This window comes from Citrus sinensis, chromosome 6 (genome assembly GCF_022201045.2).
Source record: "Citrus sinensis cultivar Valencia sweet orange chromosome 6, DVS_A1.0, whole genome shotgun sequence".
Classification (NCBI taxonomy): domain Eukaryota; kingdom Viridiplantae; phylum Streptophyta; class Magnoliopsida; order Sapindales; family Rutaceae; genus Citrus; species Citrus sinensis.
This window is the reverse complement of record NC_068561.1, coordinates 13,899,572-13,925,468: the sequence shown is the minus strand read 5'-3', so window position 1 is coordinate 13,925,468 and position 25,897 is coordinate 13,899,572. Positions and strand designations below refer to the sequence as shown.

General features: G+C 32.6%; 1 protein-coding gene across 7 annotated transcripts; it reads right to left on the bottom strand.

Moving 5' to 3' along the window:
* Nucleotides 1–16,032: 16,032 nt before the first annotated feature.
* LOC102613758 (dol-P-Glc:Glc(2)Man(9)GlcNAc(2)-PP-Dol alpha-1,2-glucosyltransferase) lies at nucleotides 16,033–23,493 on the bottom strand. Of its 7 annotated transcripts, XR_008055748.1 has the most exons (11): nucleotides 23,127–23,492; nucleotides 22,962–23,050; nucleotides 22,260–22,590; nucleotides 21,190–21,463; nucleotides 20,824–20,961; nucleotides 20,523–20,727; nucleotides 20,035–20,177; nucleotides 19,694–19,949; nucleotides 16,700–16,843; nucleotides 16,477–16,605; nucleotides 16,033–16,324 (listed from the first exon to the last, which is right to left on the bottom strand). XR_008055748.1 is itself a non-coding variant. In XM_006480744.4 (9 exons), coding segments are annotated over exons 1-9 (1,527 nt in total). In that variant the 5' UTR covers nucleotides 23,217–23,492; the 3' UTR covers nucleotides 16,033–16,323. The 7 variants fall into 7 exon arrangements, 4 of the variants coding, with proteins under 4 accessions (XP_006480807.1, XP_052299465.1, XP_052299464.1 ...); XR_001508492.3 differs by having other exon boundaries at nucleotides 16,477–16,843; XR_370958.4 differs by lacking the exon at nucleotides 16,700–16,843.
* Between the last annotated feature and the right edge of the window lie 2,404 nt (nucleotides 23,494–25,897).

Below are 25,897 nucleotides of genomic sequence, written 5' to 3'. Positions count from 1 at the left end.
TCCCTCTACAGCTAACCATAGCCATTTTGTTTTGTTTTCTCTGCAATTTAGCTATAGCTAGCACCCATTTCGCTTTGATCTCCACCATCTTATTCTCACGGTCTCACCAATCATTTATTTTAAAAAATAAATAATAATTGAGCCATGGTTTATTTTTATTTTTTAGTTTTGTTGGGTGTCGTTTCATATCTCTCGTATTTGAAATTCGTGGTGATCTAAAATTCTCAAGCATGCACGCTCTACTTCTGCACACAATCTTGACCCATTTTCTGTGGCACCCACATTCACCACTAGTGCTATAAAGCATTTTGCAATTGGTTTTAAAATAATTAGGATGTTTTTAATTACCCTTTTTAATAATTAATTGCTATGGTATATATCTCAAATGCTCCATAATCTGTCTTGTCAACTCTTTACATTTGTGAATTTTCAATCTCTCTCTCTCTCTCCATGTATATATATGTTTATATGTTAAAAATTGTATGTTCACTGGGGGATGAAAACATTATTTTGTGCTTTTATTATAATTTATATTTGTATTTATGTAATATATTATGAATTATGAATTATGTTTTTAAATATTTAATTTTATATACTTTTCATGTTTATTAGGTAAAATAATAATTTCACACAATTTGAGATTCTAAACAGATAAACAAATGTCAAATTTAAATTATAGAGGTTGACGAGGTGGATCCACACCTTTTATTGTAAAAGTAAAAATTGTTTACCATGTTAGATGTGAGAATTGTTAGTAAAATAAGTTAGGTATGCTTGAGGGGATTGAATTAAATTTATGTTTGGTTAGTGAAACAAATGTATGGTCATAAAATAATTGACTTTGTTTATGTGTGTGGTGTAGATTGATCATGAGGTAGTATAAATATATGTAGCTGCCATCCCATTTTTTGCATCTTTCTTCACTTCTTTCTGTCCAAGTTCTTCTCCTCATCTCTTCTAAATACTCTTCCTTGATATTTTGTAAATTATTTTCATAATAAATTTAGTTTTATTTTCAATTTTAGTTATTTTATTTTTAATATGTGTAATTTAATTTTAACAATTATTTTTATTTTAATTATACTTAACTAACAAATAATAGTTAGGATAAAGTAAAACTCTTAGTAGAAAAATATGATTTAATTAAATTCTATTTTTAATTATATAAATCAAATTATTTTCTATTTAATTTTATCCATATTTTATATTTTGAAACATTGATTTATTGTAGACAAATAAGGGAGTTTGGCACAATAAATTCTTAATATCTTGATATAAAATATGTTAAAATGATACTTTAACTTATTGTAGATAAATTAAACTTTGGCACACTAAGTACTCAATCCAGAATAAAATTAATGGCAAAATAATAGTAATTTATCAAATTAATCTTTTGTTCAATAAATTTAAATAAAAATGATAAAAAGAATTTATTAAATTATATTTACTATTATGAGTGGATCTATAACACTAACTAATTATTTTAATATTTTCACATTAATTAAATCGCGTGTGTTTAAATTAGATTTCTAGTTCTGAGATGGTTTAAAGGAAATTAACAAATCAAATTTTTTCCATGTGGATCAACCTTAAACTCACAGAGTTATATTATAATAAAAACTTTTATACTTAAAAGTTAAAAATCAATTTTCAATCGTGTCAAGTTTTTGGCGCCATTATTGGGGAAATGTATATATTAATTTTGTTTATTTTTATTTTTTGTTTTATTTTTTTTTTGTAGATTTTTATTTGTCCCTTTCTTCCTTTCTTAAACTCTGCCTTACCCACACAAATTTTCAAAAAAATTTATTTCATCCCATACTTTTATGTTCTATACTTTTAAAAACTATAGTTTGACTATAAAAGTTTGGAAATCTTTCAAATAGGTCCCTAGCTGAAATTTCCCAAACAATCAGATTTGAACCTACAACTTGAACTTATTTGGACTCGTTTTGGACTGAATATATCAGAATATTGACTTTAAAATTATAACAAAGGCCTAATAATTTAAATTAATCACTAATTGGCTAGTAATATTTAAAATTTAGAAAAAAAAGTCCTAAGTATTCCTTTCTTTCTCTCTTCTCTAAATTTCAGCAATTTAATTTTTGCATTATTTTATTTTCTGTTGCAATTTTTTGGCATTTATTTTATTTGCTAATTTATATGATCGGTTCAATTACCTAAATTGTCATTTAATTTTTGTTAATTTATTATTATCATGTTTATATGTTTAGTTTAATTAATTTGTTATATGGCTAGTTTAATTGCTTGTTAAGTTATTTAATTTTAATTTTTAGTTTATTTATTTTGCATTTATTTATTATTTTTTTTAATTCTTGTACATTATTATTATTATTATTATTATTATTGACATGTATATTACTTGCTTATTTAATTTTGTTTTATTATTTTAATTTCATTTTTGGCAATTTGTAGATCTCAATCACCGCCACCAATCATAGAAGAGATCTAAGAAAAAAATCTTTTGGATAAATTTAATCCTCAACTTGATCAAAGAGATAACCATTCTCAACATAATGCACATGATCATAATCAACTAAGAACTTTAAGAGACTATATGAATCCAACCAGAACTGAAGCACCCTTGTGTATAGTACTTTCCCGAAAAATATCTCGATTCAACTTCAAACTAAGTATTATCCAACTTTTACTAACATTTCATGGTTTAGAATCTAAGAATTCATACTTGCATTTAAGAGATTTTAAGGAAGTTTGTAATACATATATAGACCAAGATTGTAGCATGAACATAATTAAATTAAAGTTTTTTTCCTTTTCATTAAAAAATAAAGCTAAAACTTGGCTACAAAGCCTTAGATTTGGATCAATAAGAACTTGGAATAACATTAAAGAATAATTTTTGAAATTTTTTTTCCACTTTACAGGACAAATTCTTTAAAAAAAAAATCACCACTTTCACTTAAAAAGCAGGAATGACTCTTTAATGACATCCAACAAAGGTGAAAGAGTCTCTTCCGGCTTTTGAGTGAAAGTGCTGATTTGTCTTTTGAAAGAATTTATTTTTTGGGGTAGAAATTTTTTTTCAAAAATTGTTCTTGCATGTTATTCCAAATTTTTATTGATCTAGATCTGATGTTTTGTAGCCAAACTTTAACTTTATCTTTTAATGAAAAAAAAAAGTCTCAATCTAATTATGTTCATGCTACAATTTTGGTCTGTATATATATTACAAACTTAAAGATCTCTTAAATGTAAGTATGAATCTTAGATTCTAAACCATAAAATATTAGTAAAAGTTGAATAATATCTGATTTGAAGTTGAATCGAGATGCTTCTAAAGAAAATACTATACACGAGGGTGCTCTAGTTCTTGTTGAATTCATCTAGGCTCTCAAAGTTCTTGATTGATTATGGTCATGTACAATATGTTGAGAATGGTTGTCTCCTTAATCAATTTGAGAATTAAGTTGATCCAAAAGATTTTGTTCTTGAATCTCTTTTATGATTGGTGGCGGTAATTGACGAATTAACCTACCATTTGAAATTTAGTACCACATCTCATGCAATGTTGATGAAGTGTGTGTGTGTGTGAAATCAGATGATACACAAACAAATGAGTAATGTGTCAAAAAGTAATAAAATTTTACCCAAAAAAATAAATAAATAAACAGATGGAAAATTAAATAAGCAAGTAATATAGATGTCAAAATAATAATAACAACAACAACAACAACAACAATAATACTAATATAAATGTATTAGAATTAAAAATAATAATAAACAAATGTGAAATAAAAATAAATAAATTGGAAATTAAAATTAAATAACTTTATAGGCAGTTCAACCAGCCATCTAACAAATTAATTAAAACAAACATATTAATAGAATAATAATATATTAACTAAAATTAAATAACAGTTTAGGCAGTTGAACTGACCATATAAAGTGACAAAATAAAATAATTGTCACAAAAATTGCAAAGGAAAATAAAATAATGCAAAAATTAAATTGTAGAAATTTAAATAAGAGAGAAAGAGAATGAATACTTATCTCAATATGCAAACTCTTTTTTGTTCAAATTTTAAAAATTACTAGCCAATTAGATGATTAATTCAAATTACTAGGCCTTTGTTGTAACTTGAAGTCAATAGTCTTACCTATTCAGTCCAGTCCAAATAAAGTTCAACTTGTAGGTCCAAATCTTATTATTGTGGGAATTTCAGCCACAGATCTATTTGAAAATGTTTCAGACTTTTGTGGTCATATTGCAATTTATACACGTATAGAACAAGTGTGGGATGAAAGTGAAATTTTCTAAAATTTCTGTTGGTAGAACAAAGTTTAAGAAAAGAAGGGGCAAATGAAAATTTATAAAAAGAGAAATAAAAAAAATGAAAACAAACAAAATAAATACCTTTCATCGGTGCCAAAAACTTAACACGACTCAAAAGTGATTTAAAGCTCCCAAGTATAAGATTGTCTTATTATAATATAGCTTAATGAGTTCAAGGTCAATCTATAGTGAAAAGATTTAATTTGTTAATTTTTTTAAAATAATCTTAGAACTACAAATATAATTTAAAGACACCCTATTTAATTAAAGTGAAAATACGAAAATAAATTAATTAGGATTATGCATCCACTTTTAATAATAAATATGATTTAATAAATTCTTTTGATCATTTTTATTTAAATTTATTGCACAAAATATTAATTACACAAATTATCATTATTTTTCCATTAATTTTATAATAGATTAAGTACTTAGTGTGCCAAAATTTAACTTATTTATAAGAAGTCAAAATACTATTTCAACATATTTTATAGTAAGATATTAAGAATGTATTGTACCAAACTCGTTTGTTTGTTTACAATAAATCAAAATTTTAAAATATGAAGTATAGATAAAATTAAATAGAAAATAATTTAATTTATATAATTAAAAATAGAATTTAATTAAATTATAATTTTTTTACTAAAAACTTCACCTTACCCTAACTATTATAATTTAGTTAAGCATAATTGAACTGAAAATAATTGTTAAAATTAAATTACACATAATTAAAATAAAATAACTAAATTGAAAATAAACTAAAATTATTATGAAAATAATTTTAAAAATATTAAAGAAGAGTATTTAGAAGAGATGAGGAGAAGAATTTGGAGAGAAAGAAGTGAAAGAAAGGTGTAGAGAAAGAGATAGCAACTACATACATTTATACTAGCTCATGAATCATAATCAATTCACACAACACATAAACAAAGCCAATTATTTCATAACCATAGATTTGTTCCACTAACCAAAAATAAACCTAACTCAATTCACTTAAGCATATTTAACTTATTCCACTAGTAATTCTCACACCTAACTTGTTAAATAAGTTTTACTTTTGCAACAAAAGACGTAAATCCACCTCGACGACTTCCTGTTTATCTGTTTGGAGTGTCAAATTGCATGAAATTATTATTTTACCTTATAAATACTCAAAAATACAAAAAATTAAGTATTTAAAAATATTATTAATAATTCATAATAATTAAATAAATACAAATATAAATTGTAATAAAAACATAAAATAACATTTTTACCACTTAATAAACATACAATTTTTAACATTAATCACCCTACCTATTTCTAATGACAAAAAAAAAAAAAAAAAAATCTGATCAAAGAAGTTTGGAGAATACACCGTAACGTTCATTTTGTGAAATATGAGCAGACAATCAGTGGCCTAAAAACTAAAATATCAAAAGGACGTGCAGTGTTAAAAATTTTACTAGTATTTTGGGTTCTTATTTTCATGGAGTTGAAAAAAATTAAGTGTCTGTTTAGTATAACTTATCTAATAATTATTTATTTAATTTCATAAGTTTTTTTTAAATTTTTATTATTGTTTGGTTATTTTTATAGTAGAGCTTTTAAAAATTAAATAAGTTATTTTATCTCTATTATCAAAACGTTTAAATTTTAAACTTTTGAGAGAATAGAAGTTGAAAAGCTTTCTTTATATATTAACATTTTAAAAATATATTTTTTTATTTGACAATTTTATTTATTTTTTTATAAGAAACTTTAAAAAATTTGTCTAAAAAAATTATTTTATAAATTTTTAATAAAAATTATCATTGGGAACAAAAAAAAAAAAGTATTTGTAAAAACTTTACTAGATAAAAATTCTATTTAAACATTTGAAAAGTTATAACTATCAGGATTCTAACAATATAATCTCTCAAAATAACAAACACATCTCTCACATTTTCTCTGGGGTAAATGATTGCATCAAAGCTGTTTACGTGAATACGTGAGGTTTGCGCAGATAGCTTCCATGATCACCATCACCCAAGGGATCAAGATTGACGAAGGATCCCGACGGATTAAGTTTATAGCCATCCAAGAACAAGCTACGAGCAACGGCCATGCTTGCGGTGAAGTTGACTTCAGACAGAGGGCAATGCAGCTCGAAACTACCATTGGAGAACGTCTGGCGAAACAGCCACCACGCCGTTCCCTTCTTCTGAGTGAGATCCACGGCTGCAAATAGCATTCCCAAACTCGTTGCATACTCAACCGCCCGTCCAATAGGCGTATGGGGTCCCACGTGGCATTCGCTTCCGTAGGGATGCCACAGCAATGACCCGCGTTGGGTTAACAGGGAACGTAGATCAACTCAGTGATTGTATCTGCTGCGTTTACAGGGCCGAGTTGTTGAACGGCAAAGGCGAAGCCGATTGGAATCGCAGCCGGCTTATGGCCTCCGGGCCTTCCGAGAGTGTGCGGGGAGTGCAGAGCCGGGAGATGGGAAATTACCAAATTGCGGAGCTTCAGATAAGTCGTGATAGAGATGACAAATATCCGTTGGATATGGAAATTGTCTATTTATGCATACATTCACGATTATTCATGATGAATTTGTCTATATAAATATAAGTATTTATATCTATATCTATTCTAATATTTAATATTTGATATGAATATAAATTTTATCCACATAAATATAAGTATTTATGGATATCCATAGATATTAAATTTATATTTCTAAATTTTAAAAAATAATATAACATAATAATAAAGTAAAAGTTAATTAATGATGTATTACATTAAAAAATTCTTTTTTATTTTTTATTTCCTAAAATCATTAATTTTAAAAGCTAATTAAAATTATTTTAAATAATTTGAAAAAACAGTTGCAGCTTAGTCGCATGAGCCTTCGTCACTTCACTTCAGTGAAGCAAACTATCGAACACAACACGAACATGATGTACAGAACAACAGCGAAAACCGAAAATCTAAATTCGCCATCCTTTGTTCCCTAATTTTTCTTCTCATACCTCCAAAAGTGATCTTACCATCCATCAATGGTCAGAACTTAATCAAGACCTTGTAGTCAAAATCGCTGAGCGGATAAAATTCTACCAAGACTTTGTGGCCTTTCGTTGGGTTTGCACTTCTTGGCGATCAACAACAAATATCAAGAATTTTAGAGACAAGTCTGATCAGATGCAATTAGAATTTGATCAACAGATTTGGAGTGTTTGTTTACAGAGAAAATCTAAGAGAAAATGTGAGAAACTTTAGCTGAGAATATTCATTTTATTCAACTTAATAACAGAATGAGATTACAAAGCTTATATACTGCTATCCAGAATCATCTTAACACATACATTATTTTCACGTGTATTTATCTTTGAGAGAAGCTAAATAACCAGCTTAACAAACTCACAACTACTTTGCTGACTGGACTGCCACGTCACCATAACTAACTTAACTAATCCAATCAGTTAATCACAGTTAACAAATATTCTTATCATCCCCCCTCAAGCTTAAGTTCGAGGAAGAACATTAAGCTTGGTACAAAGATAAGCAAACTGATCAAAAGAGAGGGGCTTGGTGAGAATGTCTGCAAGTTGTTCTGAACTGGAAACATGGCTGATCGTGAGTTGCTTCTGGGCAATATGCTCTCGAATAAAATGAAGATCCAACTCAATGTGCTTTGTTCGAGAGTGATACTTAGGATTGCTAGCTAATGCCTCAGCACTCTGATTATCACAGTACAGAACAGGACTTTGAGTTGGCTGAATTTGCAGTTCTTGAAGCAAATAGGTAAGCCAAAGAATTTCAGAGGTTGCTGAAGCAAGAGCTCTATATTCAGACTCTGCTGAGGAACGAGAAACAATGGTTTGTTTCTTGGAGGACCAAGAAATAATATTGTTTCCTAAGAATACACAATACCCTCCAGTAGACTTTCGATCATTAGGATCAGCTGCCCAATCAGCATCAGAAAATGTTGTTAAAGTCACAGAGCCTGAATTGAAGAATTAAATCCCAAAGTGTGAAGTAGCTTGAAGATATCGAAGAACCCTTTTACAAGCTTGCCAGTGTGCAATGGTTGGATGAGCTAGGAACTGACTAAGCTTGTTAACAGGATAAGCTATATCAGGTCTTGTCAGCAACACATACTGAAGAGAGCCCACAATACTTCTGTATAATGAGGGATTATCAAAAACTTCACCACTATCCTTTGTAAGCTTATCACCTGGACTCATAGGAGTATTAAAACCTTTACTGTCAAGCATATTTGCTTTTCTAAGGATATCACCAATGTATTTGGTTTGAGATAAATGCAGTCCCTGAACAGAGGGTGTTACTTCAATACCAAGAAAGTAGTTAAACTCTCCTAGATCCTTGAGTGCAAACTCGGAATGAAGATATTAAATAACAGCCTCAATATGTTGTGAATTAGAACCAGTAACTAAAATATCATCAACATATATGACAATGAGCACAATATCATGGTCAATATGCTGAATAAACATGGATGTATCAGATTTTGAGGAGTGAAAACCTTTATGAAGTAAGGACCCTTTCAGCCTCTCATACCAAGCTCTAGGAGCTTGCTTGAGACCATATAAGGCTTTGTTTAACTTGCAAACATAGGATGGATTTGCAGGGTCTATAAAACCTTGTGGCTGATGCATGAACACATCCTCTTCAAGCATACAATTGAGAAACGCATTATTAACATCCAGCTGTCTAATCTGCCAATGATGCAATACTACTAGACTGAGGACAACTCTGACTGTGCAAGGTTTCACAACTGGGCTGAAGGTCTCAAAGAAATCCACCCCTTGAGTTTGATGGTAACCCTTGGCAACCAACCTAGCTTTGTATTTGGAAATGCTGCCATCAGGGTTATACTTCACCCTAAATACCCACTTATTACCAACTATTTTAGCAGCACTTTCAGAGGGTACTAGAGTCCAGGTTTGAGTTCTTTGCAGTGCATCAAATTCCTCTTTCATAGCACAAAACCACTTGGAGTCATGCAAGGCACTTTTTACACTAGCTGGCTCAAGATTTTCAGTAGCTGTTAGATATGACTTGGGTTTGAAGATACCAGCTTTAGCTTTAGTAATCATTGGGTGAGTTGGTAATGAAGATGAGTGAGTTGGTTCAGCTACAGAATGAGAAGAAGAAGGTTGTACTGAACTGGAACTTGATGGAAGAGACATTGCTAGATGAAAATTAGGAGATGATGACTCTACATTGCTACTGTCAACCTGAGCAGAAGTTTGAAGAAAAGAAAATTGTACTGGTGAAGAAGAGACATCAACATTGGAGACTTGTGAGGTAGAGTGTTTTAGAAACAATTCTGTGTCAGGAAACTCAGTTTCATTAAAAATAACATGCCGAGCAACAAACACTTTACCAGATGAAGTTAAACACTTATAACCTTTATGAAGTGGACTGTAACCAATGAAAATACATTTTTGAGTATGAAAGTCAAGTTTATGCTGGTTATAAGGTCTGAGGAATGGAAAACAGGAACAACCAAAAACCTTTGGAAACTGATAGTCAGGCAGATGATTATGTAATTTCTGAAATGGGGATAGATTGTTTAGAACTGATGTGGGCATTCTGTTGATAAGGAAAGAAGCAGTGTGGAATGCTTCCCACCAAAAGGAGAGAGGTAACTGCGATTGAGCTAGAAGTGTCAGACCTGTTTCAACAATATGCCTGTGTTTCCTCTCAACAACACCATTTTGATGGTGTGTATATGGACAACTATACCTAAAACATATACCCTCTTGCTGAAGAAAGGTTTTAAAAGCTATAAATTCACCCTCATATATGACTGTAGTGTTTTGATAGACAAGGAGAACTGTTTTTCAACAAGAAGTTTGAAGTGTTTGAAGGTTTCTAAGGCTTCTGACTTTGCTGTGAGAGGAAAAATCCAAGAATATCGAGTGAAATCATCCACAAAAGAGATATAATATCTGTATCCACTCATTGAATATTCAGGAGCTGGTCCCCATACATCTGTATATAGAAGCTCAAGTGGTGCTTTTGTTTTAATGGCAGTGACAGAAAAATGAAGCTGATGCATTTTGCCATGTTGACAAGTATCACAGAAGCTAATGAATTGATTTGAAAGGCAATGTGTGGGAAGACTTTTAATAATTGTTTGCAAAGCATGTTTATTGGGATGACCATATCTATTATGTAACAACTGAACTAATATCTTTCCAGCTCTAGAAGAATTTCCAGAAACAGAACATGCAAAAGCTTCAGACATATTTACATTGTTCAACTTTGACACACGATTATTTGACTCTGGTAAAGAGTTTACAACTTTATTATCAAAACAAAATGACAACATGGAACTTGGTTTAAAAAGATTTGGATTGCAATCTGCAGAGTAAAGAGAGAAGACATCAAGTGATAGTAGCTTGTAAAGACCACCTTCAACAATCCCCTGTGCCAGCAAAGTTCCCTCCTTTTTGTCCTTAATAAAGCACATGGTGGAACAAAATTCAATGATTATGTTATTATCCAAAAGAAGTTTAGATATACTGATGAGGTTTTTGGTTATTTTAGGAACACACAAAATATTGGTTAAGGATAAACATGTGCCAAAAGAAGTAGAAAGATGAGTGCAACCAATATGTGTGATAGTAAGACCTTGTCCATTTCCAACAAACAGCAGTTGAGCAACATTATAAGAATTATCTTCAACCAAGTTTTGCACATTGTTGGTGAGATGATGAGTGGCTCCACTGTCCAGATACCATCCCTGATCAGCAACTCCTTCTGAGGTAGCCATATAAGCTGTTCTTGGCCCTGGATACTGCATTGGAGAATTTGAAACAAAATTTCTGTTAAATCTGTTTCTACAATCAATAGTTGAATGGTTTGGTTTAAAACATATTTGGCAGATAATATTTCCTCTGCCACTTCCTCTACCAAAGCCACCAGAGGACCCTGGATTTCCACCATTAGCATTAAATCCACCAGTATTTCCATTAAAACCACCAGAGTTTGAACATCTTCCTTGATTTCCAAACCAGCCTCTCCCTGAGTTTTGATCCATAAGCCACCTCTGCCAGATCCATAACCTCCTCTATTGTTGAAATTTCCATTTCCATTTCTATTCACAAAATTACCATTCCAATTACCCTGGTTATTAGTATTCCAATTAGCATTGTTTCCTGACTTCTTCTGATTATTACCAGTCTGAGCCACATTAGAACTAAAATTCAGCTTAGTTTCCTTAGCTACACCAGAATGATTACTCTCAAGCCTAGCTTCATGAGATAACAACATAGAATAAGCCTCATTGATGCTCATTTTAAGAGCATTTGCCTCAATATAAACTACAACAGGATAGTAAGCCTGTCCTAGCCCTGAGATTAAATATGTAATGAAGTCAATAGAACTAACTGAACTTCTAGCCATTGCTAATTCATCAGTTACTGACCTTAGTTTACAAAAATATTCAGTAATTGACATGGATCCTTTCTTAAGATTATTTAGTAGCATCTTTAAATGAACTTTCTTAGCTGCTGTTTCAAATTCAAACTGTTCCTCTAAGCTTATCCAAAGTTCTCAAGAGTTTTTAGAATTTACCACAATGCTTAAGCTCTCCACACTGATTGAAGATAAAAGCCAGCTCAAGATCATCTGATCTTGCCTTTTCCAAGTAGTGTATGCAGGATTTTCTGAGATGACTGCCGCATCTGCGCTTGTTGATTCACCAGTCAGCAGCTGATTTGGACAGGTACGTGATCCATCAAGAAAACCTTCCAGATCATTTGCTCGAATGGCTGAAAGGATCTGAGATTTCCATATAGTATAATTCGATCTGTCAAGCTTGATTGGTGTGGTGAAAGTAAATGTTGAGATTGCGGAAGAAACATTTGTACTAAGACTTGAAGAAGCCATGATCAAGAAGTGATTCAAGGCTCTGATACCAAATTAGAATTTAATCAACAGATTTGGAGTGTTTGTTTACAGAGAAAATCTAAGAGAAAATGTGAGAAACTTTAGCTAAGAATATTCATTTTATTCAACTTAATAACAGAATGAGATTACAAAGCTTATATACTGCTATCCAGAATCATCTTAACATATACATCATTTTCACGTGTATTTATCTTTGAGAGAAGCTGAATAACCAGCTTAACAAACTCACAACTACTTTGCTGACTGGACTGCCACGTCACCATAACTAACTTAACTAATCCAATCAGTTAATCACAGTTAACACATATCCTTATCCTCTCCTTTTACTTCCAGCAGACAACGACGGCGACGGCAATCGGCGCCATTTTTTCAATCCGTCAAATGCAATGACTCGTCAATTTTGCTTACCAGAAGCAGCGGCAACGGATGACAATAAGAGATGCCTGTCTTCAAAAGGTTGGCTTCTAAGCATGGCTTGAGATTTGAACTTAACTCTTGTGCATCCTTTTTCACGTGCTGAAACTGAACTTCCGAATGTAAAGGCGTTTGAAGATTGTTACGGTAATCTTTTTACAATGTTTGTTTATTACATTTTTCATTTTATAAAATTAAATTTTTTTTCAAATTATGTTGGATTAAATGGGTATTCACTGGAAAAAAATAATTATTCATATTTATCTTAATATAATTTAAAAAATTTTAAATGAATATTATCCGATCCAATAAGATGGATATTATGAATATCCAAGTTATTCAGTTGCCATCCCTAGGTCGTGACGCAAACGTTGCAAGCTAAAGTGCGGGCGGTTTCTGAAATCCATTTCGAAATGGTTGGATCCAAATACGGGAGCCGAGATTTGTTTTTATCCAAGTAGCATTAAAGAAACCCCGACAAGGTGTGAAGAACGCTGTTGAATTCGGCCAACGCAAGAGCCCGAGCATGCCTTCCTCATTCAAGTTTGCTATAAATTCCAAATTTTCATTTTCGTTCAGTGCTTGTTCTGCTGCCATTGTTAGTTCGCTAATGTGAGTATCAATCAAAAAGGAGGGTTTTCGGACGTTTGTGTGGGAGGGGAAGAAAAAGGGGAAATAAACGAAGACGAAAGAGGTTACTCTATTCTGTTCATTTGCCACGTGTCATGCTTTAACTGATCCATCTTTTCCAAATTTGACTTGTTGGGATGTGTACGGTTTAATGGAGAAGTTTATGGGGGAAGGAGTGCATATGTCCATTTTAAAAAATAAGGGGTGCATTTGTACATTTTTACATTTTGCAAAATTTTGTGGGCCTATATGTTCTTTTTTCTAAATTTATTTTTTTTAATATCTAAATGGGCGGAATTATTATTTTTTATAAATTCATCTCACTTCTAAAAAATAATTATAGTAAGCTTAAAATATTTTTAAAAAATACAAATCAATAAAAATTTTGCATCTCCAAAGATCTCTAACTACATAGGCATATGCCAAACATGAATACCCCTAGAAGCCACAAGTAGAACACTTAGCATAGAGACCCAATCTTGAGTGAAATAAATAATGCGGCTTTGATCTTTTTCAACAACATCCTCACGTAGTAAATCAACAAATCCTAAGGTTACGTCTCTTTCCCCTCAAGTTTAACTACTATTGTATCGGCATGAATATAATTTCTACCAAATATATGCAAAGCTTTAGCTAGTATATGGAAGTGTGTACCATGATTCTTCTAGCTATCAATAATTCCATGAATTATACAGTGGATGTGAAGTCTTTATTTGAAAATTTTTATAAATAATGTACGCTTTTTATAATTATTTTCTAAAAATAAGATGGATTTAAAAAATCAATGAAGTGGATGAATCATCACCCAATCTAAATCTAATTAATTTTTTATTCTTTCATATTTTAAATTGACGACCAAACATTTCCATGGTATTGCTAAAATAAAATTACGGACTATTGTTTATCAAAACCAAATTTACTTTTATCTTTTGAATTCATTGTGCCCTTTTCAAATGACCAAGTATCCTTTATCAGTTTGAACATAGGCCAAGAATGGGATCAATTATTTAATTTGTTTCCCAAGGGTCGGGGGCCTATTCGATACAAATAGACAAAGGGAAAAGCTACTTACCCCGATTTTAAACTCCGAAACCGTGCCCCGAATATTGTCAAAACGGTGCATTTTGCTTTGATTTCTTTTTTGCTTTGACTGTTTTCCTTTTGCGTTGATTGCTTCTTTGCTTCTTTGCTTTTTTGCTTTGATTGCTTTCCCATTTAGTTCCACCTATGCAGCACGTGAACATTTTCTTTCTTCTTCTATTTGTGCAAGCGTGAACCACAACACTCCGCTTGCAGACTGAGGAGAGGATCAACTTTATGAAAGATTTGAAGATGCATTAATTGAATGTGGGAGAAAATTACTTCAATTTTGCTTCAGCTTGTTTCATTGAACTAGATTTCAGTAACACGGTTGCTACTCCTATCTGAATAATGAATATCATAGCAGCACAATCAAGCAACCTTTATGCAAATTACTACATAATTATTTTCATATTTACCCAGCTGGTGAATACTGAAACTTCTGCCACATGTCACAATGGGGAGTCTCCTTTATAAAACCCCACTGCTGCCGCTGAATCTCTAACCGGCAATTCTGTACAAGAATAGTAAAGTAATCCTTTTTAACTTGCTTTTCCAGCCTCACTCTCTGAACACTACCCAGCGGATAGTCCTGCTCAAATTTGCTAGACTTCACATAAAAATTCACCCCTCTTTCCGTAGTAAACTTGTACTCATAAGGGTAAGACCTCAACAAGGCATAAATTGGATCAGAAGACGGCAAAAACTGCAAGAGAATTATCAAAATCACAGGCAACAACTGAATCAACGCACATAAATTAAACCCATCAAAGCCATCAACGCACGTAACTGAATCAACGCACGTAATAATCTTTCGTTTTCTGAATCTGTCTCACGATCGCGATTTGCTCTTCTGTGTATGCCGGAGAGGACGAAGAAAATGCTGAGGCAGACGCGCCAGTTGATGGGCCCCGGTGTCGGATCGTCGATTGATCAGACGGCTTTGAAGCAGTAACGGCAGAGAGCTCGGTCTTGAAGGAAGTAGCAGCGGCAGCGACCACAAGATGATAGGATTAAACGAAAAGGAACCAAAGGTTTGTTTCTGTGGTTTGGCAAAAGAAAGGAAAGGAAGAAACATGGGTTAAACGCACCGTTTTCAATTTTATCAAAACGGTGCATTTTAAATTCGGGGTGCATTTCGGGGTTAAAAATCAGGGTGAATAGCAGCACTCATAGACAAAGTATGACCTCGTTTGGAATATGATAATAAAAGAGCGAACCTGATGTTATTTTTCCAATTAGCTAAACGTAACTACAGTACATTGTTGCAAAACCATTCACGATTAGCAATAATAGCTTGGCATACCATTATAAAAAGGATTAAGCAACCATGGGATGCACCGTCATGTGAAAAATGTGCACAAGCCAACATGATTCATGATTCATGATTCAGCTTTCTCAACCACAACTAGACATGAAATGGCTACAATATTTGGTCCCAAAATTCCAAGATGTTCGTAGGGGTGGGCGCGGTTCGGTTTTTTACTAAATTTTTCATAATCGTTCGATTACGATTATTTTAAAATCATAATCGCGATTAATCAAATTACCGAAATAATCAAATACTCAATTAATTGAAATAATTCGATTCGATTCAGTTCGATTATTTTGATTATGGGCCTATTTTAGGCTTTTTAAAATTTAAAACCTTAAATTAATAAATCTATCACAAACATAAAATGTTAACAAATAAAAAATCAAAATATGCCTCAAAGTATGTTTAATAACACATAACATGTTCAAATAACAAGTTTAAATCAAAATATATTTGTAAAAGATAAAATTTTACTTAAATATGACTAATAATTAGGCTATATAACCTATAATTTTAACTTAAATCATTTCATTGTTCAGACCCAAAAGATTTAAGGAATATAATCATACTCTATCCACTGATTGAGCTGAGCTTGAGCAGCAGGATCGGGCAATGCTAGTGCTTCCCTTTCTTCTTCACAATAATTTTCCATGCACGATCTGTAACAAGAAGACATTTGCTCAGGGATTGAATGAAATTCTCTTCGATGGTGTGGTTGTTGCACTCCTGAATTCTTTTTCTTTTTTTTTTTAAAAAAAATTGTTTCTGGATTGTACAGTCGAAACATAAAGAATGGCCAACAAAGAATTACTTGGATCCCGAAAAGGAAGGGCGATAAAATCCCCATTTCTTTTTATTTTCAGAACTTGCTCCCACCAAGTCAAACCCAGTACGAATTCTTGTCTGATTACCTTTTCACGCCAGCAGCAGCTCAAGTTCTCTACAAAAACATAACAAACCAGAGAAATGAGAGACAAAAACAGCAGCGAGAGAAATCAATTTTTGTTCTGCTGAGAGATTTTGTTGACAAGAACCAAAGAACCCAGAAATGCTAAAGAGGAAGAGAGTTGGCGATGAGCATCGATGGCAAATTAGATTTGTGAAGGATGAGCAGCAGCGGGGACGAGATTCCAGCGGTGAAGGGGCTGCGGCTTCGGTTTTCGGCTGAAGAGTGAAGTCTGTGAAGATCAGAAGATGAGAAGAATCAAGAATGTGTTAGATTAGGGATTGTGTAAAAATCAATTTGCGATCGGTTTTTTCCTGTGGTCGGTTCGGTTTTTTGGTTTTTATTTTAAAACCAAAAACCGAACCGACTGATTTTACTACTTATGCTAAATTACTATTTCGATTTTTTGGATGTAAAAAAACCGTAAAAAAATCGAACCGAACCGAACGGTTCGGTTTTTGATTAATCAACTTTTTTTGCCCACCCCTAGATGTTCGTATTTGCATGATCTGTTAGGAAATTAGTGGATGAAGTAAGGTCACAGTTAAAATGAAATTGGAAGAAAATAAAGAATAAGTACAAAAGAGAACACCAGAAAATTACGTGATTCGGCTTTTAGCCTATGTTTATGGGCGAAGACAAAAGGAAAGTATTTCACTAATAAAATGAGAATTATAAGTATTGTAATATTTTGGATCACTACCTAAAATCTCGATACACCCAATTTCTCAAATCACTAAAACAAGAGTTTAAAACTCTAACACTTTTAACTCTCAATTCTTTTCTCAAATGAATTAGAGAGCTCTAAAATTAGGATTGATGAAACGGAATGAGGAGATCCCTTTTATAGCCAAATATTGACTATTATTTTTTTTTCAATTATGGACAACACCATTTTTTCAATATAGTTGGTGCCGCCCTTAGCAAATGTCAAAAAGAGATGTGAAATTCTTGCTCTTCTAGAAAGAGCAGCCCACCTCATTTGACATTTTCCCACTTAGAGATTAGATTGGGGACTAATCAATCTCCACACCATCCTTTCTGCTTCGCCATTGTCATATTGTCTACGTTTCTGCTAGGCCACAAGAGGATCTACTCCAGACAAACTTGTCAATATTGATTGGTTTGATCATAATATCTACTAGATTTTCCTTCATATGGATTTTCTGTAAATCCACACTTCCGTCTTCCACTACCTCTCGAATGAAGTGGTACTGAACTCCTATGTGCTTTATTTTGGAATGAAAGACTGGAAAAGAAGCTCCTCATCTCGTCTCATCTATCCCAATTTTAGTTCTCTAATTCATTTGAGAAAAAAAATCAAGAGTTCAAAGTGTTAGAATTTTAAACTCTTATTTTAGTGATTTGAGAGATCGAGTATATTGAAGTTCTGGGTAATGAGCCAAAATATTACAATACTTGTAATCCTCATTTTACTAGTGAAATGTTTTCCTTCTGTCTTCGCTCGTGGACGTAGGCTAAAAACCGAATCACGTAATTTTCTGGTGTCATCTTTTGTGCTTGTTCTTTATTTTCTTCCAATTTCATTTTAGCTGTAAACCTGCTTCACCCACCAATTTCCTAACAATGGTATCAGAGCTACTGATTGTATTTTTTAGAGTCGGGGTACTGTTCACGTAAAAGTACAATTCACGTATGCATCAAATTTTCGAGTACCGTATGCATCAACAGTGAAAAATTTAATGCTCGATATGATTTATACAAGATCAGACATTACACAAGCAGTAGGAGCAGTCAGTCGATACATGACGAATCCTGGTGAAGAGCATTAGAAAACTGTGAAGAGGATTCTGAGATACATCAGAGAAACCTCTGATGTTGCATTATGCTATGGATGATCAGAATTTATTGTCAGGGGCTACGTGGATTCGGATTTTACAAGAGACCTTAATAAAAAGAAATCAACTACTAAGTATGTGTTTACACTTGTGGGAGGAGCTGTAAGCTGGGTTTCAAAACTGCAGACCATTGTAGCCTTATCTACAACAGAAGCAGAGTACATGGCAGCTACACAAGCTTGCAAGTAAGTTATTTGGATACAAAAGTTATTGGAGAAACTCGGGCACAAACAAGAGAAAATTTTTATGTATTGTGACAGTTAGAGTGCCTTGCACATTGTAAGGAATCCAACTTTTCATTCCAGAACAAAGCACATAGGAATTCAGTACCACTTTGTTCGAGAAGTAGTGGAAGACGGAAGTGTGGATTTATAGAAAATCCTTATGAAGGAGAATCTAACAGATGTTATGATCAAGTCAATCAATACTAACAAGTTTGTCTAGAGTAGATCGTCTTGTGGCCTAACTGAAACGTAGGCTACATGACAATGACGAAACAGAAAGGATGGTGTGGAGATTGATTAGTCCCCAATCTAATCTCCAAGTGGGAGAATGTCAAATGAGGTGGGCTGCTCTTCTAGAAAGAGCAAGAATTTCACATCCCTTTTTTACATTTGCTAAGGGCGGCACCAATCATATTGAAAAAATGGTGTCATCCATAATTGAAAGAAAAAAAAAATAATAGTCAATATTTGGCTATAAAAGAAAACTCCTCATTTCATTTAATCTATCCTAATTTTAAAGCTCTCTAATTCATTTGAGAAAAGACTTGAAAGTTGAAAGTGTTAAGAGTTTTAAACTCTTGTTTTAGTGATTTGACAGATTAAGTGTATTGTGATTCTGGGTAATGAGCCAAAATATTACAATACTTGTAATCCTCATTTTACTAGTGCAATATGTTCCTTCTGTCTTCGCCCGTAGACATAGACTAAAAGCCGAACCACGTAATTTTCGAGTGTCCTTTTTTGTGCTTGTTCTTTATTTTCTTCCAATTTCATTTTAGTTGTGGCCCTACTTCACCCACCAATTTCCTAACATGATCCAATGATTGAACCCCCAAAAGTGATGAGGTAAAAGTGTGAGTTTTTGTTTCATCAATTCAAAAACTAAAGAGTGATCAATGGGAAATATGAGCCAGCAAAGAAATTGAAAATTACTTTCATGATTAGCACTTGTTCTCCTTTTCATTTGAATTATTTTCTTTTGCATTTCTATACTCTTACCATATAAATCTCTGAATCCCAGGCTCGTGGTCCCAATGAAATGGCCTAAACAAGAACATCATCAATGTGAAGATGTTGAGAGACATATGAAGAACCCCCATGAGGAGCCAATGTCGATTATCAGTATTGTCGGAATGAAGAATCAAGAAATAGAATGGAATTGTGTAGTATCTGAACTCGATTAGCGGAGCAGGAACAAGAGTTGCAGCGGTAGCCAAGAAATACACCAACACCCAGATCTTCCTTTGAGTTCTCCCTACAGATGAAAGATTTAAATAAGGCCTCATGGTGGTTGAAAAGAAAGACAGACGTGAAACAATTGCTAGAATTATTTTACTAACCCAATATACCGAAAATTGAGAACCAGGAATAAACATAGAGTGGCACCAGAAGAAATTTCATCGACCAATGAGCTTTTATGACCTTCCTCCAGAGATAAAAAGGATAGTGCCGATTGTCAGCAAGAAGATATGGATGAGCAATGCTGCATCAATTCATTGAACTATGTGATTAAACAAGAACAAAAGTTCCAAACATAACTGTGCATGCATCGCAAAATCAAAAGTATTAAACTTTATAATGGAAATTTGCTGAAAGAAAAGGAATATAAACACTTTAGGATGTGAAGGAAACAGAAACTTGTGTTATATCTGGAAATGCAAACAATAGAAAAAAAGTGACCTTGGCATTACATCGCAAACACAATTTATGCATACAAGTTTCAAACCAATTCTAACAATTCACTGCATAAAACAAAAACACTTCCCAATAGTTTTGGAAATCTAATTAATAAGACAATTTGCTCTGCACCCAAATTAGCTGAACTGACCTGAAAAAGTGCACAGTGAGGAGTCCAACAGTGAGGGCAAAGAGCCATTGAAAGAAACTAAGAGGCCTGTTCTTCCAGAATGACTGAAGCAAAGTTGCAACTTGTCCAAAGGTGATGTGCAGAGGAGGTGACAAAAGAACAGAAAAGAGACTGACATACATTATCTGTGCAAAATGTGGAGAAACAGCATGAGCTTCTTTTGCACCTGCAATATTTGGGAAATGGCAAGAAGTTAATGAAACACAACAAAATAAACAGATCTAGTACTGGCTGAAAAAGAGCATGGCGAGATGACTGGTACCAAGAACTACACTTCCATTCCAGTGAATGAAAGCAATAAAAGCCAACAATGCCAACAGGAAAGGGCTAAATGAGACCAAAATCCCCCACTTCATATGCCATGAAGTCAAAATAATATCCTGAATCTCACCAAGAAGCCCTGCATGATAATGGCACAAAGACATATTTATAAGCATCACAAACAAACAAAATTAATCAATGATGTGCTAAGAGAAACCAATTTTGAGAGGCTTCCAGATTAGCTGGCAAATTTACTAACATCCTAGGAGATGGAGAGCTTGTAATGTCAATGCAAAAACTGTGCACCGAAACAAGGCTTCAAAAATTACAAAACTATCAAAATTTAATCAAACATCTGAAACAGAACCTGATGTTTGAGTCGCTGAAAAGCTACTTGTACTACGGATAGAAATATCATCCTTGTCTACGGCCTTGCCAGACTTTCTTTTTCTCAAGTTTGAGCCCACACTGATGCTACTGGTGGAAGTTAGGAAATCGTTTTTCCTCTCTGACACATGATTTTCATTCACTTCCGCACCAATTCTTCTATGGGCCAGAGTAATATTTATGACCCCAATACATGCAACAAAAATCATCCATATTATATTTGTTTGACGAATGAGAACTGCGAACGCGCCAAGCTGATTAGAAACCAGAAGACAATTCAACGCTTGCATATCAAAAGAATAAGACAATCACATTCTCTCCCCAGTTTGTTAGAGTAATCATTCATAGACTCTAGAAGCTTTAAGCAACACACTCTTCTGTTCACAGCTAACTGAACAAACAACATATTTGTCTTATCACCTAGAAACAAACTTTCCCATTCTGGAAATCCCTTGATTGGTGATTGCTCATCAACAGTCTCACTTAAGTGTTCTTAATATTTTATTGCTTACTGTCCAAAAAGCAACTTAAGAAATCAAACACTTCTGGTTTTTTGGAATTTTGCTTGAAAGGAAAAGTAGCATTTACGTTTTGATGTCAACTTGTCATAAAACAAAATAATAAAACAACTGTTGAGTGTTTTTAACCATTTCATGATATACCTTAGCAAGATGCAAATATGGTGATGACTGATGAAGTATCACTACAACTTTTGGGAATCCAAAACGACAAGTGAACCTTTATGGCATCACCAAAAAAAAAAAAAAAGTCTCCAACAGAGTTGAAAATCAGTCGATGATGAGGCTTCAATGGTTGCTAAAGAAAGGACCAGAACATTGAGATGTACCTGAGGTTGTCAAGCAAAGGTTTTCCAATTAAGTTGTTTCAAGTTTCCCCTACTAGTGTTTCAATAGGAGATACCACAAGATAGACAGATTGAGGAGAGAAATAATGAAAATTACATGTCCGCACGACTAGTTGGAAAAAAAAAATCCGGAAACATTAGAACTATATTGATAATATAAACTAGATAGTCGAATTGAACCTTACCAATGCACTAAACAGGTATTTCTTCTTCAAACATGCAAGGTACATTGCAAGCACAGCGGTAAGTGATGCAACATCTGTATAGTAAAGAAAAGAGAAGAACCAATGGAGGGGATACAAGGCTAGGACCACAGCCTGAAGTGTTGCTTTTCTATCATCAAGAGCTGGTCTCAGGTAGGTGATTATTTCATATAAAATAATGCTGCACAATACTGCCAAGACACCATTTGTAGAGCGAAGAACAGCAGTAGAGCAAACATCAAAAAATGAGACCGCTTTCACAGTGAGCATGCCTGGAAACAAAGAAGCAACATAGGCAAGTGAAAGATAGTACCTGCAAAAGTTGTAAACTGCAAGGATCAACTTCCCTAAAAATATATTACACCAATGAGGTTTTAAGTTGCATTCCAAAACTCACAAACAATTCAAGAAGACCCTACAACGTATATCAATAGACAATTGGAGACAATACTCAGAGCATGATAACAGAAGCATATCGTTCATTTGTTGCAACTGCCCCCAACTCAACCCAAAGTACCTTCATTTATGTACTATTCCACAAATCAGCCAACAGCATTCAAGTACAAATGTTGTAATAAAGCACGAAAACATATAATTCCATTTTGTAACATCGACACTAAAATCAGATAGTGAATAAAAAATCATCATAGAGAAAAAAAAAATTGATAGAGACTGAGAGCATACAGGCCAGGTGGGGTGGTGATCATGGGATCCCAACTCTTGAAATTGCCTTTGCAGTACTGCTGAGCTTGAGGTACGTGAAATATCTCATCCTGCACATTATCACTAGTCATTAAAGCAGCCAGATTTTTGCACAAATATTAACAAAAAGGGGGTTTCCATTATTACCATGTAAGGTTCAGGAACAACTCGATTAACAAGTATTGAAATGGGAATGACCCAAAAGCTCACAATTACTGCCACTGCTATTCTACCCATATCTCTCGCTCTGCCAAAAGTTCGATTATCGAAAGCCAACGTTGACAAGTTGACTTGAATCTGCCGCAATCAATCGATCTGTGACGTTTTTTCTGCTGATACTAGGGATGATTAGTTTTTGCAGTATTGAATCGTAAATCCATTTGGCTTGATGTGGCTTTTTAGCACTTCGAGTTCGAATAAACAAAATCAACCGTCAAACAATCGAGGGCTTTAATCAAACTCAAATTTCGCCGGACTTTAACGAAGCACCCTTGGTCGTTAATTTTTTGTATGGTTATTTCCAGTCTGCCCCAAATTTTTTTGATTTTTTCCGCCGCGCATCCAAATTGTTTTGACTCCTGCCACCTCGCACCCAAAAGTCCAAAACCGTCAAATCCGCTGTTATGTTGACGGAAGAAAGGGTAGAACGGTCTTTCTACACAAAATTCAAATAAATATATAAAAAAATAATTGTCATTTTTTCGGGGTTTCATTCGTTTTCTCATCTTCTTTTTTGCTTCCTTTGTCTTTTCTTTATCGTCTTTTTTCTTCCTTCCTTTTTTTTTTTAATTCCTCTTTGATACGATCATTTGTTTTAATATTTTTATTTATTTTATTTTTTTGTATTAATTATCCAAATATAGTAAGATATTATCTAATAGTAGTATAGGTTAGCTATTGGTGATGTAGTTGGAGTTATTTGTGGGGATTGTGGTTAATTAGTTGCTTATATTCAGAAGATAATTGTGTTAAGATAATCCCTATTTCATAACAAATATAAATAAAATGAATACTATTTTATTACAACTTAATTTGTACTATGAGATTATTAATATCTCAAATAACCAATATTCTTTTTGTAGGTTTATTTTCTCAATTTAACCCCATTTATGTTTGTATCATTTTTTTAGGTCCTACAATAAAAATTTATTGGAAGGTTTAAATTTCCTAGAATTAACTTATTTATATTATTTTATTTCTTTTTGTTTTGTTTTTCATTGTAGACAATTAATGTCTATAGCATTTGGTATTAGAGACGAATCTCAAATAACGAAACATGTATTTTTCTAACTACTCCTGTAAAATTTAGTGAAGTCTACTCTTGAAAATTTTAGTCCAAGTTTAATTTCTTTAAATAAAAAATAAAACTATCATGTAGTAAATTTTTATTTTTATAAAACTATCATGTAGTAAATTTTTATTTTTATAACTTAGTATTTATAAGGGATATTTTGGTCGTAGATATTCAATTCAATGTGCTGGTTTTCTAGTTTAAGTAATTACTGAAAAAAGCTCACTTAAATTCAAATTAATGGTCAATATTGTTAATTAAACATTTCGTACGGCACCGTTATAATTAACAGTAGAATTGACAGTTTTGGGTGCGTGGTGGAAGGAGTCAAAACAATTGGGCGTCTAGCTGAGAATGTCAAAACATTTGGGGCAGCGCCGAAATAACTCTTTTCTGTGTAATATCGTAGCAGGCCTTTTGATTGTACATTTTCGACCCATCTAAAAAAATTTCAAGATTGTAATTATCTTTTAAATTTACCCCTCCCATGCAAAATTTGAAGCTACTCAAGATGATCAATTCAGAACATACTCATCTAGAAAATCCATAACTAGTACAATTATATGATAATTTTAGCATAGATAGAGAGACTGGGGATAAGAGGGCTGGATGAGTAAACAAAACGCCATCATTAATCATTTCTTTATTGGGGGTTGAATCTAAAAACATATTTGATTTTTATATAATTAAAATGACTACTTTTAGGTGTATGATCCTTGACTTAAATGAATTACCTTAATTTTTAAAAAACCTGACCCTTTAAGAGTCTCAACCCTCGTCCGGTTAGAGTCCAATTCTGACTTTTTCTGAGCCCGATTATTATTTTTAAAAAAATTTATCATTATTATTTTTTGGTAATATTTGATAGCCGACTGATATATATAATAGGGTAAAAATTTGTTTAGTCCATATATTATGAAGTTAGTATCCATTTAATCCTTATACTTTTAAAAACACTTCAAAACGTCCATACTGCTAAATATTGACACTCATACCATTATTTTTCATTCTTTTTAACTTATTTTTACAATATTACACTCTTACAATAATATTTTTTTATATTAAATGAAAAATTAGATTATCAAATTAAACTCAAAAATAAAATAAAAACAAATTAATTTTTGTGGAAGCTCACATATGTCTAAAAAAATAATATTGTAAAAAATTACATTAACAATTTTTTTAGAAAAATTAATATTTTAACGCAAGAGTGTTCCACAAAAATTAATATATAGATATATTTTTTATTTTGTTTGGGTGTTAGACTGGTAATTTATTTTTTTCTTTTTAATAATGTTTACAAAATTATTATAATAGGGTAATATTGTAAAAATAAGTTAAAAGGAACAAAAGATAATGGCAAGAGTGTCAATAATTTAATGGTATGGATGGTTTGAAGTATTTTTAAAAATATAGAGACTAAACGGACACTAACTTCAAAATATAGGGATTAAACGAGCTTTCAACCTACATAATATATTAACCCAAAATTTAAGCAATTTGCAAATAATCACCCATCAATTAAAATAGCAAAAATAAAGATGTAGGTTTTTATTTCTAACATCAAGCATCGTTTTAGAATGATATGATGGGGCCCAAGATCACGTTTGACACACAAGTGAACTTA